The sequence below is a fragment of the Haliaeetus albicilla genome, chromosome W, assembly GCF_947461875.1.
Source record: "Haliaeetus albicilla chromosome W, bHalAlb1.1, whole genome shotgun sequence".
NCBI lineage: Eukaryota > Metazoa > Chordata > Aves > Accipitriformes > Accipitridae > Haliaeetus > Haliaeetus albicilla.
This window is the reverse complement of record NC_091515.1, coordinates 14,257,017-14,273,399: the sequence shown is the minus strand read 5'-3', so window position 1 is coordinate 14,273,399 and position 16,383 is coordinate 14,257,017. Positions and strand designations below refer to the sequence as shown.

The following is a 16,383-nucleotide window of genomic DNA, read 5'->3' as shown; positions in this document are numbered from 1 at the left end:
TGATCTCAGAGCTGTGAATGCAGTGATGCACAGTATGGGAGCCCTGCAGCCAGGTTTGCCGTCTCCAGTTATGCTTCCAGAAGAATGGGATTTGTTAATTATAGATCTAAAGGATTGTTTTTCACCATTCCCTTGCACCCAGAAGACGCTGAACGGTTCGCCTTTTCGGTACCATCGATTAACAAGGCAGAGCCCTATAAGAGATACCATTGGGTCGTGTTACCGCAATGAATGTGCAATTCCCCCACGATGTGTCAGGTGTATGTGGCCTGGGCATTAGAGCCTGTAAGAAAGCAGTTTCCTCAGTTACATTTTGATAGCGGGAAGGAACTTGCCACAGGATGAAATTTTAACTCAATTGCAGGACATCTTAAGCCATCACGGAGTAATAATCGCTCCCGAAAAGGTGCAAAAGGCAGCACCTTGGAAGTATTTGAGGTGGCACATAGATGCTGGCTATGTTAGAAATTTCAACAGTACATGATGTCCAGAAGCTTGTGGGAGATATCCAGTGGGTGCGGAATCTTTGCGGTATCACTAATGACGATATGGCCCCTCTGGTAGAACTCTTGGGTACGAGCGCACGTGCAGATGAGAAACGGGAAATGACAGAGCTGACCAATTGGTTGCAGCGGCATGGGAGCCTCCTCCAGGGAATTGCTTTCAACAAGCACGGCAATCACATGCGTTCTTGCACCAACCCGCTAGGATGTTAGCAAAGCAATTTGACTTACCACTCACTGATGCCCAAGGTATCGTTAAAGCATGCCCCGATTGTCAAAAGGAAGGGCTGGGCTTGGGCTGTGGGGTTAACCCATGAGGTCTCTTGCCATTACAGTTGTGGCAAATGGATGTCACCCATGTCACGTAGTTTGGTGCAAAGCGTTATGTGCATGTGTGTATTGATACCTATTCTGCTGCCATGTGGGCCACGGTACAAACTGCAGAAAAGGCCTTACATATTGAATGACATCTTCACGCTTCTTTTGATGTGCTGGGTGTGCCTAAAGAAATTAAGATGGACAACGGCCCAGCCTATGGTCCTACACGATTTGCTCAATTTTGTAATTTGTGGGGAATTCACCATGGTACGGGCATTCCACATCTTCCCACAGGACAGGCTATTGTCGAACAGGCCAACAAACCCTAAAGAGCATGCTGCAAAAACAAAAGGGGGGAACCCAGGGCTTACTCCCAGAGGAATGATTGGCCAAAGCCTTATTTGTGCTAAATTATCTTAGATTGACAGGTGATCACAAAGACCCACCAATGGTAGTGCATCATGCTCTTTTACAGGTGAAAAGGACGCAACAAAGTACAGGAATCATGGTAATGTATAAGGACCCAGAATCCGGGAAATGGTGCGGACCAGCAGAAGTAAAACTTACTGGGAGAGGGTATATGTGTCTGCTTACAGATCGAGGCCTTCGCTGGATCCCGGCTAAGTGGGTCAAGCCATGGCTTCGCACTGATGCTGGACCCGGAATCGTCCCAGCAGCAACTGGGACGGCACCGGCGGGTGCTGGAGCCACTGATCCAACAGATTCTGACTAATAGAGTATTACACTTTAGAGGACTAGCAGACATTGAGTCCTTCAGGGAGGTTTTTAGAACAGCGTGCCTTATTGTATATAGAACTTGCTTTAGGTAAAAAGTGTGCTAAGCATAATTTGGTTAAACATAGTGTGATTATGGGAAGACAGTGTGGGGTAAACGTAAAAGTTAGTTAAAGCCAAAATTAGGGGTAAGGTCTATTTCCATTAATAACCTGGGAACGAGGTTGATTGTGTTTCCACAGATACAGGCCCACGACGGACTCCTGTTCGATTTGCATGACCATCATCATCTGGAGCATCATAGATGGTGTGGCAATATGAATACCATCTCAGTCGAAAACTAATGTATAGGTCACCTTGGCTAACATGACAGGTCAAGATTCTCTGTGCATCGCAACCGCATCATAAAGCCCATGAACCAATAGACAAGATGGCTATGACTCGTGCAGCGCGCCTGGCCAGCGAGCGCATGCGTCATAGATTGCAACCGAGGCGGACTTTTGGCACCCGCTGGCCACGTGTGCTGAAACCCGTTCCTCTGCAAATGTATAAATACCGGGATTTTCCGAAGAGCATCGGGCTGGTGTACAGTGAGGCCATCGTTGCCTCTGTGGGGACGCCCACGGAAAGATGGCACCTACCGATTGCTGGGCTGAGTTCGCGGAGCAAGATGGCACAAGAATGTATGGATGGTTCATCTTCCTCATAGTCCTCATGGTTTGGGTCATTAGGGGTAACGGGTTGGCTCAAAGAATTATGGGCATTGTTGTAGTTATTGTGATTTTAGCTATTGTAATAATTTTACCTTGTTCAGCTTGTTAAGGAAAAATGGCATCCCAAGTTATTAAGCAAGCCTGGATTGCTCAAAAAGAAAAAGGGGGAATTGTTGAGGATTTCTTGGCTGGGCGAAGGCATGTGAGCAATCCGGCCGTTAGGTGGGAACGAAGCATAAGTTTACAAAGTGCTGAAGCAGACAAGGAAGCTGTGTCCTTGTACGCTGGGAAAAAGGAAGATAAGAAGAGCCTGACAAACAACACCTGGATGCTAAGAATGAGATAAGTAACTGCTGGACACCTCGTGAAGAAGCTTGCACAGCCAATAGAGGATAAGATAGTGTCACATGAACCGGGGTATTGTACCAATTAGAGTATTGTATAAGGCGCGTGCACAAGCACATAAGATATATAACTGTGTCAAACGTTGTAGTAAATGGACTTCACTTGATCACATTGGTCTGTGTGCGATGTCCCCTGTGGCTCCTCCGCAACAGTGTTGATCACACGAAGGTCGTGTGATGGACGAAACCTGCAGCGCATGACATCATTGAAATATGCCCTATAAAAAACTCATAGAGACAAGCTGTGGCAGGGCCTTCTTCACCACCAAAGAATTGAAGACTGAGGACCAATGGGGCGCTGCTGGATCCGTGGTGGTGACTATCCTAGCAATCCTATCCCGACTGCTTGCTTAATTTCTACCTTTTCTTCCATTCTATCCTATCGCTACCATTTTGATACTTTTGATAATAAAACCTATTTTGACTATATGGCATTTGACCTTGTTTGTGTCTTAATCTCGCTCTTGGGATCGTATCAAAACCTCCCCCGACATTGGATCGGGACATTTAAATTGGCGTCACGGACAGGATCCCTTGAGACTAGAGTGCCGAACTGTTTCCCTACTTTAATACGTGAGACCTCTCAGGAACGTAAGGGGGGCAGGCTTGTGGTGTTTGAAACTTTACGTGCTGCCTTCCTGAGATGACTGCTTCCCTGCTTTAATACGTGAGACCTCTCAGGAACATAAGGGGTGCAGGCTTGTGTTGTGTTTGAAACTTTCCCCGCTTTAATACGTGAGACCGCTCAGGAACGTAAGGGGTGCAGGCTTGTGTTGTGCTGTGTTTGAAACTTTACGTGCTGCCTTCCGGAGACGACTGCTTCCCCACTTTGTATAAGATGAGTGATAACAAAGTTGCCTGTTTGAAAGAAGCTTTGTTTGATTTTTTGGGAAAACATAAAGCGCGACCCTCTGTGCTTGGGATAGACTGGGCTCAGGGAAATTGGTATAATCTGCAGAGCGTTATTGATCGAATGGTCGCTTTACAGAAAGATGCTAGAGTGCAGTCAGGGAAAGGAAAAGCAATTGTCTGTGCCGTTCTCGGTGCCAGTGTGGCTGCAGCAGTGGAGGATAGGGATTGCCACCTCACTGCAGAATCTCAAATTATTGAATCCCTCCAAAATCTTGTTCAGTCCCTTATGGGACAAGTGGCGGGATTAAAAGCACAACTTGAAGCAGAAAAGAACCAAGTGAAACATTTGCAAATTGCTCTTAAGGAGCAGCTCCTTGCGAGTACTGTCTGTGAGGAAATTCCTCCAAGATCAGAAATTGGCTACCCCTTTAAGGACCTGCAGGCAGCAAAAGAGAGAGTGGAGAAGTTAGAGCTGCCTTCATTGCGACCTTTAGTCAAAACTGAATATACTTATGATGATGGGCAGGACCAGTTCCCCCAAGTTACAACTAAAGAGGTCCCCTATACTGCCACTGAGTTGGCAAAACTAAAAAAGGAATTTGGCCGAACCCCTAAGGAGTCAGAAACGGAGTATGTGTGGAGAGTATCGTTGTCGGGGGGGGGGACCAGATTCTGTTGAGTGAAAAGGAGGCGGAAGGGTATTGGGGACCGGGAGTGTTTTTAACTACTGGGAATCACCGTGCCCCCTGGTCTTTAACCCAACGGGCAGCCTATTGGGCGGGAGGTTTGAACCCCTTGGAGAGGGGGGAGCCCCTCGCGATTACAGGGACTGTTGATCAATTAGTGGAGAGTGTGCAAAAGGCAGCTTGTCTGCAGATGACATATGATCAAAAATTAGACCCTAGGCAGGAGTCCCTGATGATTGTTATAGACGCTCGTGACAAATTGGGGGAGCCAATTTGTATTAAATAAAAAGATCGAATTTATTAGCAAGCGATAAGAGAGCAAAACAGTGCTGGGCGGCCGGGGAGTCCGCGCTCCGCCAACGGCTCGCAACTTTATGTTATAGTTACATTCCTTATATACAGTTCATGCACCCCTTTCTTGTAAGTCTCCGCCTTGTCCTGCTCCTTCTTTCTTCACTCGTGTAGGTTTGTTACTAGGCAGATTCGGTCGATCTTCTCAAGGATGAGTGTCCTTTGATGTAGAATGTCTTTTGATGTGGAGAAGTACAGTCTTGGCAGAATTAATCCCCTTATCTGGTAAATTGTAGCTGTTGTCTTTTTCCTCCTTATCTAGTAAGTTATAGCCGTTGCCCTTTTCCCGTGACCTTTACGCACCATTTAAGCAAGCCTTGTTATTTACACAAGGCATCTGCTAAATCTCTATGTCTCTTCCCCCTTCCCGATTTCATGAACAAAGTTAACCCGTTCATTACAATGATGATGTCGGTGGATCCTGAGCGAGTGACTCCCCTTATACGGGGACTCCCTGATTCTCTGAAACCGTTTGGTATACAATTACAAGAAAAAATACAGGCAATGCCCCAGGGCGAGAGTGTTGCGGCTGCTTCAGGAGGATTCACGCCTGACCAGCACCGCCGCCCCCCAGATAAGAAAATGTGGACCTGGAGAGAAGTGGCCCAGGAATTAATTAAGTATGGGCACAAGTATGGTCCTGTTAACCCTCCAGCCACCAAAACAGACTCCAGGGGCTTGAGGCGGGCTGAAGTAAAAATAGTTCCATGCCCTGGGAGTGATAAGAGAACACCCCTTGCTAAACCGCCGGGGGTGGGGAGAGATATCCCGAACAAACGTAATATACTGTGGGCGCGGGGATACCAGAAGGGGATCCCGCGTGACTTAATGGACGGGATGCCAACAGACAAATTGGAAAAATTGGTAACAGGGCGGCCTGATAAATCAGCAAATAGAAAAGTGGATTTTGAGAATACTACTCTTAGCGCACCCTCCCTGATTGATGTATCAGAAACAAACGCCACCCAAGAGCCGGCGGGAAACTAGATCCTTTGCCTTTTGGTGGTGAGCGGGGGGGGGGGGGGGGGGGGGGGGGGGCGAAGGTTGGATGTATATTAGACAGCTCACTGAAAACGGCGGGGTGATTTACTAATTACGGGTATTGTGGGACCAAGACAAGTCCCGGTCACCTTTTTGGTAGATACCGGAGCTCAGATTTCAGCTATTAAAACCAAAGATGCTGCTAATTGCGGAATTACACCCTCCAAACAGCAGCTTTTTGTGGCAGATGCATTCGGCATTGTTCAGCCACAGGCATTAGCAGCGGTCAGCCTGCGTTTGCCAGGAGAAGATAGTGCCACTACAGTGACAATGGTTGTGGGGGAGTTTCCACTTAACCTTTTAGGACTCGATGTTTTAAAAGGAAAGACCTGGATTGATAACAAAAGGAGACAGTGGTCATTTGGCTCTCCCACAATAGATATTCGGCTGTTAAAAGCCGCGCCGCTGCTTCCCCCTTCAAAGCTTACAAATGTTAAGCCCTACCCGATACCCTTGGGGGCCAGAGAGGGAATAGCGCCTGTGTTAGAGGACTTAAAGGGACAGGGTATCGTGATTCCAACCCATTCTCCTTTTAACTCCCCGGTGTGGCCAGTGCGAAAACCTAATGGCAAGTGGAGATTAACTGTAGATTATCGCAGACTTAATGCAAATACCGGTCCATTGACAGCTGCGGTACCGAATATTGCTGAGTTTATAGCTACAATCCAGGACCGAGCCCACCCGATTATGGCAACAGTGGATGTTAAAGATATGTTTTTTATGGTCCCCCTGCAAACAGAAGATCAAGACCGCTTTGCATTTACTTGGGAGGGTCAACAATTTACTTTTACCCGACTCCCACAAGGGTACAAGCATTCCCCCGCTCTAGCTCATGATGCGTTAGTGCAGGAGCTAGAACTAATTCAGACAGAGGAGGGGGTCAGTGTTTATCAATACATTGATGACATTCTTGTAGGTGGGGATGAAACAGAAAAGGTTCAGAAAACTCAGGATAATATAATTTCTCACTTGGAAAGCTTGGGGTTGAAAATTCCACCAGAGAAAATACAAACACCCTCAAGCGAAGTAAAGTTTTTAGGAATTTGGTGGAAGGGAGGAATGTATCCCCCCCGACACCCTTTCCTCATTGGGTCAGATTAAAATGCCAGAGTCAAAAAAGGATTTGCAGCATGTACTAGGATTACTTGTGTTTTGGAGGAAACATATCCCTGATTTTTCAATTATTGCAAGACCCCTGTATGACTTGTTGTGAAAAGGGGCTCAGTGGGAATGCACTAAGCCCCACGAAGAGGCATTGCAATTGCTAATTTTTGAAGCAACTGCCCATCAAGCTCTTGGTCCTAGTCATCCCACAGACCCTGTCCATATTGAATGGGGATTTGCCAAAAGTGGGTTATCAATACATTTATGGCAAAAGGGCCCCGAAGGACCCACTCGACCTATTGGGTTCTATTCTCGCAGTTTTAAGGATGCAGAAAAAAGATATACTGCTTGGGAGAAAGGTTTGTTTGTAGTCAGTTTAGCCTTGAGAGAGGCTGAACGGACTATTCGACAGCAGTCTATAGTACTCAGAGGCCCGTTTAAAGTAACCAAGACAGTTTTAGCAGGAACTCCGCCCCCTGACGGGGTGGCTCAGAGAGCCTCTGTACGGAAATGGTATGCCCAGATAGAGCATTATTGTGACATTTTTACTGTGTCTGAGGGGGCAACAAAGATGTTAACCATTCAAGAAGAAACAAGCCCAGATAGGGAAACATCTGAACTTCCTCCTGTAATACAAGTGGCCCCCTCGTTTTCTGAACAATTGCAGAATGTTTGGTTTACTGATGCTTCCTCTAAACGAGAAGGAAAAACTTGGAAATATCGAGCTGTAGCACTCCGCGTAGATGAGGACAAACAAATAATCACCGAAGGGGAAGGTAGTGCTCAAGTAGGGGAATTAATTGCAGTATGGAGTGTTTTCCAGCATGAAGCTCAATCTACCTCTCCTGTCTATGTCTATACTGATTCCTATGCTGTATTTAAAGGCTGTACTGAATGGCTTCCCTTCTGGGAACAAAATGGGTGGGAAGTCAATAGGATACCTGTATGGCAGAAAGAAAAGTGGCAAGATATTCTAACCATCGCTAGACAAGGAAAATTTGCAGTAGCCTGGGTGGCTTCCCATCAACAGGATAGCACCCCTGTTAGCCAGTGGAATGGCAAAGCTGATGAATTGGCCCGATTAGCTCCCCTCCAGAACACCCCAATAGCAGAAGACTGGGAGCGATTGTTAGAATGGCTACATGTAAAAAGGAAACATTCGGGGATCAAAGACCTCTGTTGTGAGGCCCAAGCTCGAGGTTGGCCAGTTACCAGGGAAGAATGTAAAACTTGTGTGTCTGCCTGTGAACAGTGTCATACCCGCTTGGAGAGACACCCCTGGAAGGTGACCCCTTACACCTAAGGGAAGGGAAAGGGTTGTGGGAGGCTTGGCAAGTGGACTACATTGGCCCCTTCTGGAAATCAGAAGGGAAGCATTATGTGTTAGTTGGAGTAGAGATAGTGTCAGGGTTAGTCCAGGCCGAAGCCTTTGCCAGAGCTACTGGGGAAAACACAGTGAAAGCCTTGAAAGAGTGGTTTGGCACTTTCCCCAAACCTCAGTCGATTCAGTCGGATAATGGTTCCCACTTTACTGCTAACATAGTCCAAGATTGGGCAGCCCAGGAGGGGATCTCGTGGGTGCGCCATACTCCATATTATCCACAGGCAAACAGAATTGTGGAAAGAACGAATGGCTTGCTGAAACGCTTCCTCAAGCCGCATAAACCTGGATGGGCTGAACGGCTACGGGATGCAGTGACTAGTGTTAACAGTCGTTGGGGAGTGAATGGGTGCCCGAAAATTACAGCATTTTGCCCGAAGACCCCAACCATTATGCCAGCCCCAGATAACCCGGATCATCCCAGAAATCCATCATACTTTCCGGGCCAACCAGTCTTAGTTGAACTCCCCACGGTTGGAACCGTACCTCTGGTACTGGAAACACCAATGAATAAATATGCTTGGAAAGCAAAGGATGCTTATGGAAAGGAACATAAAATCAATACCAGGTGGATTATTCCATCCTTCTAATAACAATTTGCTTCCAGTTCCTTAGAACGAACCGAGTCTGTTTTTTCTTTTCTCTTTCAGGTGAGAACTGTGGAGCGTGCCTGAGGAAATACGTGAAGCTGTTAATCGTTTGTGAAGTTTTGTCAGTGATTGCTTTGTTAATATTTATAGGATGTTTGGTATACCACCGCAGATGTTGTTTTGGATGACTATTGTTGCTGCCTTTAATATCTGGGGAACCTCCTGTGCCCCTCTTTTCGGCTTGGAGTGGCAAAATGAATTTGTGGCTCTAGGCCAGCAAGTGGCCAACACCTTTAATCTGACTAATTGTTGGGTATGTGGTGGGCCCTTAGGTTTGGAAATCTGGCCATGGACTGCTGTCCCTATTTCCCCTGAATGGTTAGTGAGTAATTACAGTGAGGTCAAAAATGATTCTTACTGGGGTGAAGACACACAGCCCTGGACAATACAATATCCAGTCCAAGGTGGATATTGTCTGAACCGAACACAAAAAGATGGTATTCCTGTTACAAATATTCTGATAAGTTAAAATTTTATATAAGCTGGGTTTGATCAAAAGGTAAAGATTGTAGAATATAGGGGCTTGAAGCTCGAAATGTAGTCATCGAAAATTAGGAACATACAAAATGTGCTGTATACAGTCATAAGAAAATGAGTATTGTCTAGAATTAGTTAACCATAGAAACTTGGACCGATTTGTTAGTTTGTAGTGTTTTGTTTTGAGAAACTAAGAGAGATCGTTATGGACCTTAGTTCTGTTGCTTAGAAACCCCACTTTGATCAAGATTCCAGTTAGTGGAATTAAGTGAGATTAACCAATGATTGTTTTAGTATAAGAATATTGATAAGGTGGTGTGACTGAGGGCCAATCACTAGAAATGTTAAATTCAAGAATTAACATTGAATGTACTTTTATGTAAATCTAATACATGATGGCGAAAATCGTACTGCGCAGAATCACATAAGAGAGGTCAACTATCAGACAAAGTGAGGAAGACTATGGAAGACCACCAGAGGGCTCCTGAAGACCACCAGAGACCTTCACTGCGCCTGCGTAAAGGACATTTACATATGCTAATAACTTCCCAGAAATCTAATGAATATGCATAACATTTCTTGGAAATCTAATGAATATGTATGAATAAGTTTGATATAAGGTGTATGATTTTGGTGTTCAGGTGTGCGTGGTTCGTGAGAGGACTCACCCACACACCCGGCCGTTAATAAAGAAGTGTCTGCTTATCTACACTAAATTGGTGTTGATAAGTTCTTTATTCCGAGTTTTTCGGCAACAGTTTCTGGCGACCCAGATGGGACCTCGCTGAGAGAGACCGGAGGAGTCGGGGACCCGATCGGTTCCTGCCGGCACCGAGGATTTCTCGGGGATACCCATCGATCCCCGATCCATAAGGCTCTTTGCGACGTCCCCTGGATTTTGGTAAGACACTTCTTTTTTTTTGAAATATTAAGGATAGTGGGTTAGAGTCCCACAAAGTGGGGTTAGAGTCCCCCCGGTGGGTTAGAGTCCCACCAGTATCATCTGCCTGTCAGACGCGGCGAAAGCTGCGCAGGGTTGGACTAAAGGATCCTGAAGGAAGTGGAAGCCTAGGCGTCTGCCCGTAAGACATAAGCGAAAGCTATTGCTGGGTTGGACAATTTGGGAGTGGGTTAGAGTCCCACAACTTTTGAAGATTCTGGGTTAGCGTCCCAGCTTCAAAAGCATTTTGGAAACTTTGGGTTTGAGTCCCAATTCTAAAGAATTTTAAGATTATATGTGTACCTTTGTGAGATATTTAGTGTATTTGGAAGTATCACAAATCAGAGTTAAGAGTTGTGTTACAGACCTTTGTTTAAACTAACAATTGTGGAAAGGTGTGAGTGTGAGTGTTGTAAGTGTGAAACGTGCAATTGAGCACGAAGCGAGTGTGGAGTTTAGAAGAACGAAGCGGCAGATTTGAGTGATTGTATATTGTATTGTAAAGTAATTTTATTATGGCATCTAAAGTGTGAATATATTTTGCTGGTTAATAATCTTGCCAGGGGATATTGGTTCTGACTCTTGCCTAGGGAAGTCGGCTTTGTCCGTGCCCTAGACAAGTAGGTGGACTCCATTACCTGGCAACAATTGTAGTGCCTCCAACTGAGGTTGGAAGTTTTAAGTGTGAGTATATTTTGCTGATTAATAATCTTGCCAGGGGATATTGGTTATGGCTCTTGCCTAGGGAAGTCGGCTTCATCCGTGCCCTGGACAAGTAGGTGGACTCCATTACCTGGCAACAATTGTTATTTGTATTCGTTTGATATCTGGTATTTGATATATGCATTTGGTATTTGAAACTTTGTACCAGATACTTGGCATTTGATATATGGTTCGGTATTTGACATTTGATAATTGATTATTGATTTCTGATATTTGATATATATTTAATAGATATTTGGTACTGGGTATAAACATAATGGCATTGGCCAAATTATTTAAGAGTAAGAGTATGGGAAATTTATCCACTGATGGAAAGATACCGAAAACATCTCCGTTGGGATGTTTGTTGGCACATTGGGGTGAATTGCATGATGATTTGCGAAAAAATCAAATGATTGAATACTGTAAACACCGGTGGCCCTTGTATGTTTTGGAAGATCAGGAAAAATGGCCAAGAAATGGAACTTTAAGCTATAATACTATATTACAGTTAATGTTATTTTGTAGAAGAGAAGGTAAATGGAGTGAAGTGCCATATGTGGATTTGTTCTTTTATTTGAGACAGAGAACGGATTGGCAAAAGGAATGCAAGTTAATTAGTCGAGATAATTTGGTGATGTCATTAACTTTTGATAACAAGAAAGAGAAGATCCTGAGAGAGTAGGCAGAGTGGTGGATACTATAATTAGAACGCAGAATCCGGACTGGAGTGATTTACAGGTGATCTTGGATAATTTGTTGGATGATACAGAAAAGCAGATGGTACTAAAGACTGGCAAAAGCACAGGCAGAAGTGGCTGTATTGAGTGGGACAACAGGTGGAACATTAGAGCAGAATTTTCCGTCTGGGGATCCGCAGTGGGATCCAAATAACGTGGAACATAGAGAAAGGCTGAGTCGGTATCAGAAATGGGTTTTATATGGAGTTAAACATGCTATGCCTAAATCTCTGAATTGGTCTAAGTTATATGAGGTGAGACAAGATAAGAATGAATCTCCCTCAGCGTTTTTGGAAAGACTGAAGGAAGCTGCCAGAAAATATACTGATTTAAGAGTAGATACAGAGGCGGCTCAGATACAGTTGGCTTTGATTTTTATGGGACAGTCGGCACCAGACATAAGAAAGAAACTTCAGAAGCTGGAGGGAGAGAATTCAAGGAGTTTGAATAAAATGTTGGAGGCAGCATGGAAAGTATATAATAACAGGGAAAAAGAGGAAAGGAAAACCAGAGAAAATAGATTACTGGCCGCAATGACAGGAATGGCAGGCAGAGGACGAGGTAGAGAAAGAGGACGAGGTGTCTATGGACAGGGAGGATTTATGAACTTTAGCAATCGGAACTTTAACACCCCCTTAGGAGTGAATCAGTGTGCTTTGTGTAGGGAGGAAGGACATTGGAAAAAAGATTGTCCTAAAAATGAACAATGTTCAGGAGGAAATATTCAGAAGGAGGTAGCCAGAATGATGGTTTTGGATGAATGAGGGGGACCGGAGGGGAACCCAGCTGAGCCTCTGGTTATAATTAAGCTGGGAGAAAAGGAAGTTAAATTTTTAGTGGATACAGGAGCGACATTTTCGGTATTAAATACCTGTAAAGGAAAAATTGGAACAAAAACAGCAAACATAATAGGAGCAACAGGGAAAGAAGAAAACAGACCATTCCTGCAACCTCTGGATTTGAAATTTGGAAATAAAGTAATTACACATGAATTTTTGTATGTACCAGAATGTCTGATACCCTTGTTAGGAAGGGATTTGTTATCCAAATTAAATGCACAAAATGTTTTTGAGGAAGGAGAACTCTTTTTGAAAATACCTGAGTCAAAAACAGGAGAAATCCTGATGATACAAGAGAAAGTGGAAGAACAGGATATTCCACCAGAAGTAGATTCTGCAGTGATTCCTACAGTATGGGAAACAGATATTCCTGGTAAATCAAGATTAGCAACGCCTGTAAAAATAGATTTAAAAGAAGATGCAGGAACAGTGAGAATTAAACAATACCAAATCAAACCAGAAGTTAGGCAGGAGCTGAAGAAATTGATTGACAAATTTTTAGAGTAAAAAATTTTGGAGGAATGTGAATCTGAATATAATACTCCTATTTTACCAGTCAGAAAACCCTCGGGTGAATACAGGTTAGTGCAAGATTTGAGAGCAGTGAATCAAATAACCAAGGACATATATCCTGTAGTAGCAAATCCTTATACGTTGTTAACAGCGTTAAAGGAGACTCATCAGTGGTTTACAGTGCTTGATTTGAAAGATGCTTTCTTTTGCATACCTGTGATGGGTTGACCCTGGCTGGACGCCAGGTGCCCACCAAAGCCGTTCTATCACTCCCCCATCCTCAGCTGGACAGGGGAGAGAAAAATATAACAAAAAGCTTGCGGGTCGAGATAAGGACAGGAGAGATCATTCACTAATTACCATCACGGGCAAAACAGACTCAGCTTAGGGAAAATTAGCTCAATTTATTACAAATCAGCCAGAGTAAGGTAAATGAGAAATAAAACCAAATCTCAGAACACCTTCCCTCCACCCCTCCCTTCTTCCCGGGCACAACTTCACTCCCGGATTTCTCCACCAAGCCCCCCCAGCGGCACAAGGGGGACAGGGATGGGGTTTACGGTCATCACATGTTATTTTCTGCCGCTTCACCTCCTCAGGGCGAGGGCTCATCACACTCTTCCCCTGCTCCAGCATGGGGTCCCACCCACGGGAGACAGTCCTCCACGAACTTTTCTCCAACGTGGGCCATTCCCACGGGCTGCAGTTCTTCACGAACTGCTCCAGCATGGGTCCTTTCCACGGTGTGCAGTCCTTCAGGAGCACACTGCTCCAGCGTGGGTCCCCCACGGGGTCACAAGTCCTGCCAGAAAACCTGCTCCATGGGCTCCTCTCTCCACAGATCTGCAGGTCCTGCCAGGAACCTGCTCCAGCGCAGGGTTCCCACGGGGTCACAGCCTCCTTCGGGAACCCACCTGCTCCGGCGTGGGGTCCTCCACGGGCTGCAGGTGGATATCTGCCCCACCGTGGACCTCCCTGGACTGCAGGGGGACAGCCTGCCTCACCAGGGTCTTCACCACGGGCTGCAGGGGAATCTTCGCTCCAGCGCCTGGAGCATCTTCTCCCCCTCCTTCTGCACTGACCTTGGTGTCCGCAGGCTTGTTTCTCTTACATGTTCTCACTCCTCTCTCCGGTGGCTGTTTTCTCCCCGTCCCAACTTTTTTTTTTCCTTCTTAAAAATGTTATCACAGAGGCGTTACCACAATCACTGATTGGCTCGGCCTTGGCCGGCAGCGGGTCCGTCTTAGAGCCGGCTGGTATGGGCTCGCTCTCTCTCGAACACAGGGGAAGCTTCCACCAGCTTCTTACAGGAGCCACCCCTGTAACCCCCCCCGCTACCAAAACCTTGCCACATAAAACCAATACATTACCCTTGGAAAAGGAAAGCAGAAAGTTGTTTGCCTTTGAATGGGAAAATCCACAAACTGGGCGAAAGATGCAGTTGACATGGACAAGACTACCCCAAGGATTCAAAAATAGCCCGACAATTTTTGGAAACCAGCTGGCAAAAGAGCTTGAAATCTGGAAACAGGACAAACCAAGGCCTGAACATTTACTTCTACAATATGTGGATGACATACTGATTGCTACAGAAGAAAGATTTACCTGCATACAGGTAACCATTGACCTCTTGAATTTTCTAGGACTAAATGGGTACAAGGTATCCAGGAAGAAAGCCCAAATAGCATATCAGACTGTGATATAGCTGGGCTTTGAGATTTCAAAAGGGCAGCGACAATTGGGAAAAGATCGCAAAGAAACCATTTGTGGTATACCTGAGCCGAAAAATATACATGAACTTAGAGCGTTCTTGGGAATGGCAGGGTGGTGTCGTCTTTGGATCATGAACTACGGTTTAATAGCTAAACCATTGTATGAGGCCCAAAAGAACTCTTCTTTTGTGTGGGGTCCAAAACAGCAAAGGGCCTTTACAGAGTTAAAACGCGCTTTAATGTCTGCACCTGCTTTAGGCCTCCCTGATTTAACTAAAGATTTTCAGCTATTTGTCCATGAAAGACAACACCTGGCACTTGGTGTGTTAACCCAGAAGATGGGAAGCTGGAAACGACCAGTTGGATACTTCTCCAAACAACTGGACACAGTGAGTAAAGGGTGGCCAAATTGCCTTCGAGCAGTGGCTGCAACAGTAATGATCATACAAGAAGCTCGGAAATTGACCTTGGGAAAAACAATAACAGTCTATATGTCCCACACATGGTGAAAACTGTTTTAGAACAAAAGGGGGGACACTGGCTATCTCCGAGCAGAATGATGAAGTACCAGGTAATATTAACTCAACAAGATGATGTAATTTTAAAAACAACTAACCTGATAAATCCAGCGGTATTTTTAAGTTCCATACAGGAAGAAGGACAATTGGAACATGATTGCTTGGCTGCTATTGAGTACGTTTATTCCAGTCGTGAAGACTTGAAGGATGTACCATTGGAGCGACCGGACTGGGAATTGTATACAGATGGTAGCAGCTTTGTGGAGCAAGGAGTCCGATACGCTGGATATGCGGTAACAACAGATACCACAGTTATAGAAGCAGGAGCATTGGCAAGTACCACTTCAGCTCAGAAGGCGGAACTTATCGCTTTGATTCGAGCTTTAGAACTAAGCGAAAAGAAGAAAGTAAATATCTGGACAGACTCAAAGTATGCTTTTGGAGTGGTACATGTCCATGGAGCATTGTGGAAAGAAAGAGGATTATTGCCCTCTCAGGGATCAAATATTAAACACCAAGATGAAATTTTACAATTATTACAAACAGTTCAAAAACCAGATCAGGTAGCAATCATGCACTGTAAAGCACACCAAATTGGAAACACAAAGGAAATTGCTGGAAATAATTTAGCCGACCGAACAGCAAGAAAGGTAGCAAAAGAACGAGCATTACAAATGGCATTAATTCCCTCCAAAACAGTAACCCTTCCTAGGGAAGAACCAAAATACTCAGAAGAGGATGATAAGTTAGGCCAATTATTAAATGCTAAGAAAAACCGAGCCAGATGGTGGGTAACACCTAAAGGACAGGTAGTAGTTCCACCCTTTCTGATGAGAGAAATAATTCAAACAAAGCATCAGGAATGTCACTGGGGAGCAGAAGCCTTAGTAACTTCTTTACAAAAACAAGTGGTATCACTCAAAATGTTAGGAATGGCTAAAATAATAACTGCAAAATGTGAAGTATGTTTGAAAAATAATCCAGTAATCAGGAAAAAGGTTCAAATGGGTCGAATAAAATCTAGTACAGAGCCTGGAGATTATTGACAAGTAGATTTTTCAGAACTACCTAGGCAAAATGGGTATCGATACATCCTGGTGGGGGTTGATACTTTTACAGGATGGCTAGAAGCTTTTCCCTGTTGTTCCACACAAGCAAAGGAAGTAGTAAAGTGATTACTAGAAGAAATAATTCCAAGGTTTGA

General features: G+C 44.8%; 1 protein-coding gene and 1 long non-coding RNA gene across 2 annotated transcripts; both read left to right on the top strand.

The window, feature by feature from the left end:
* The first annotated feature begins 3,511 nt into the window (after window positions 1-3,511).
* On the top strand, window positions 3,512-5,549 carry LOC138683575 (uncharacterized). The gene is given in 3 exon segments (XM_069775565.1): window positions 3,512-4,180; window positions 4,183-4,441; window positions 4,963-5,549. Coding segments are annotated over 3 exon segments (1,515 nt in total).
* An 8,877-nt stretch (window positions 5,550-14,426) lies between these two features.
* Window positions 14,427-16,127, top strand: LOC138683327 (uncharacterized). Its single transcript, XR_011322912.1, has 2 exons — window positions 14,427-14,564; window positions 14,920-16,127. It is a non-coding gene; the product is annotated as an uncharacterized lncRNA (long non-coding RNA).
* The last annotated feature ends 256 nt before the right edge of the window (window positions 16,128-16,383 follow it).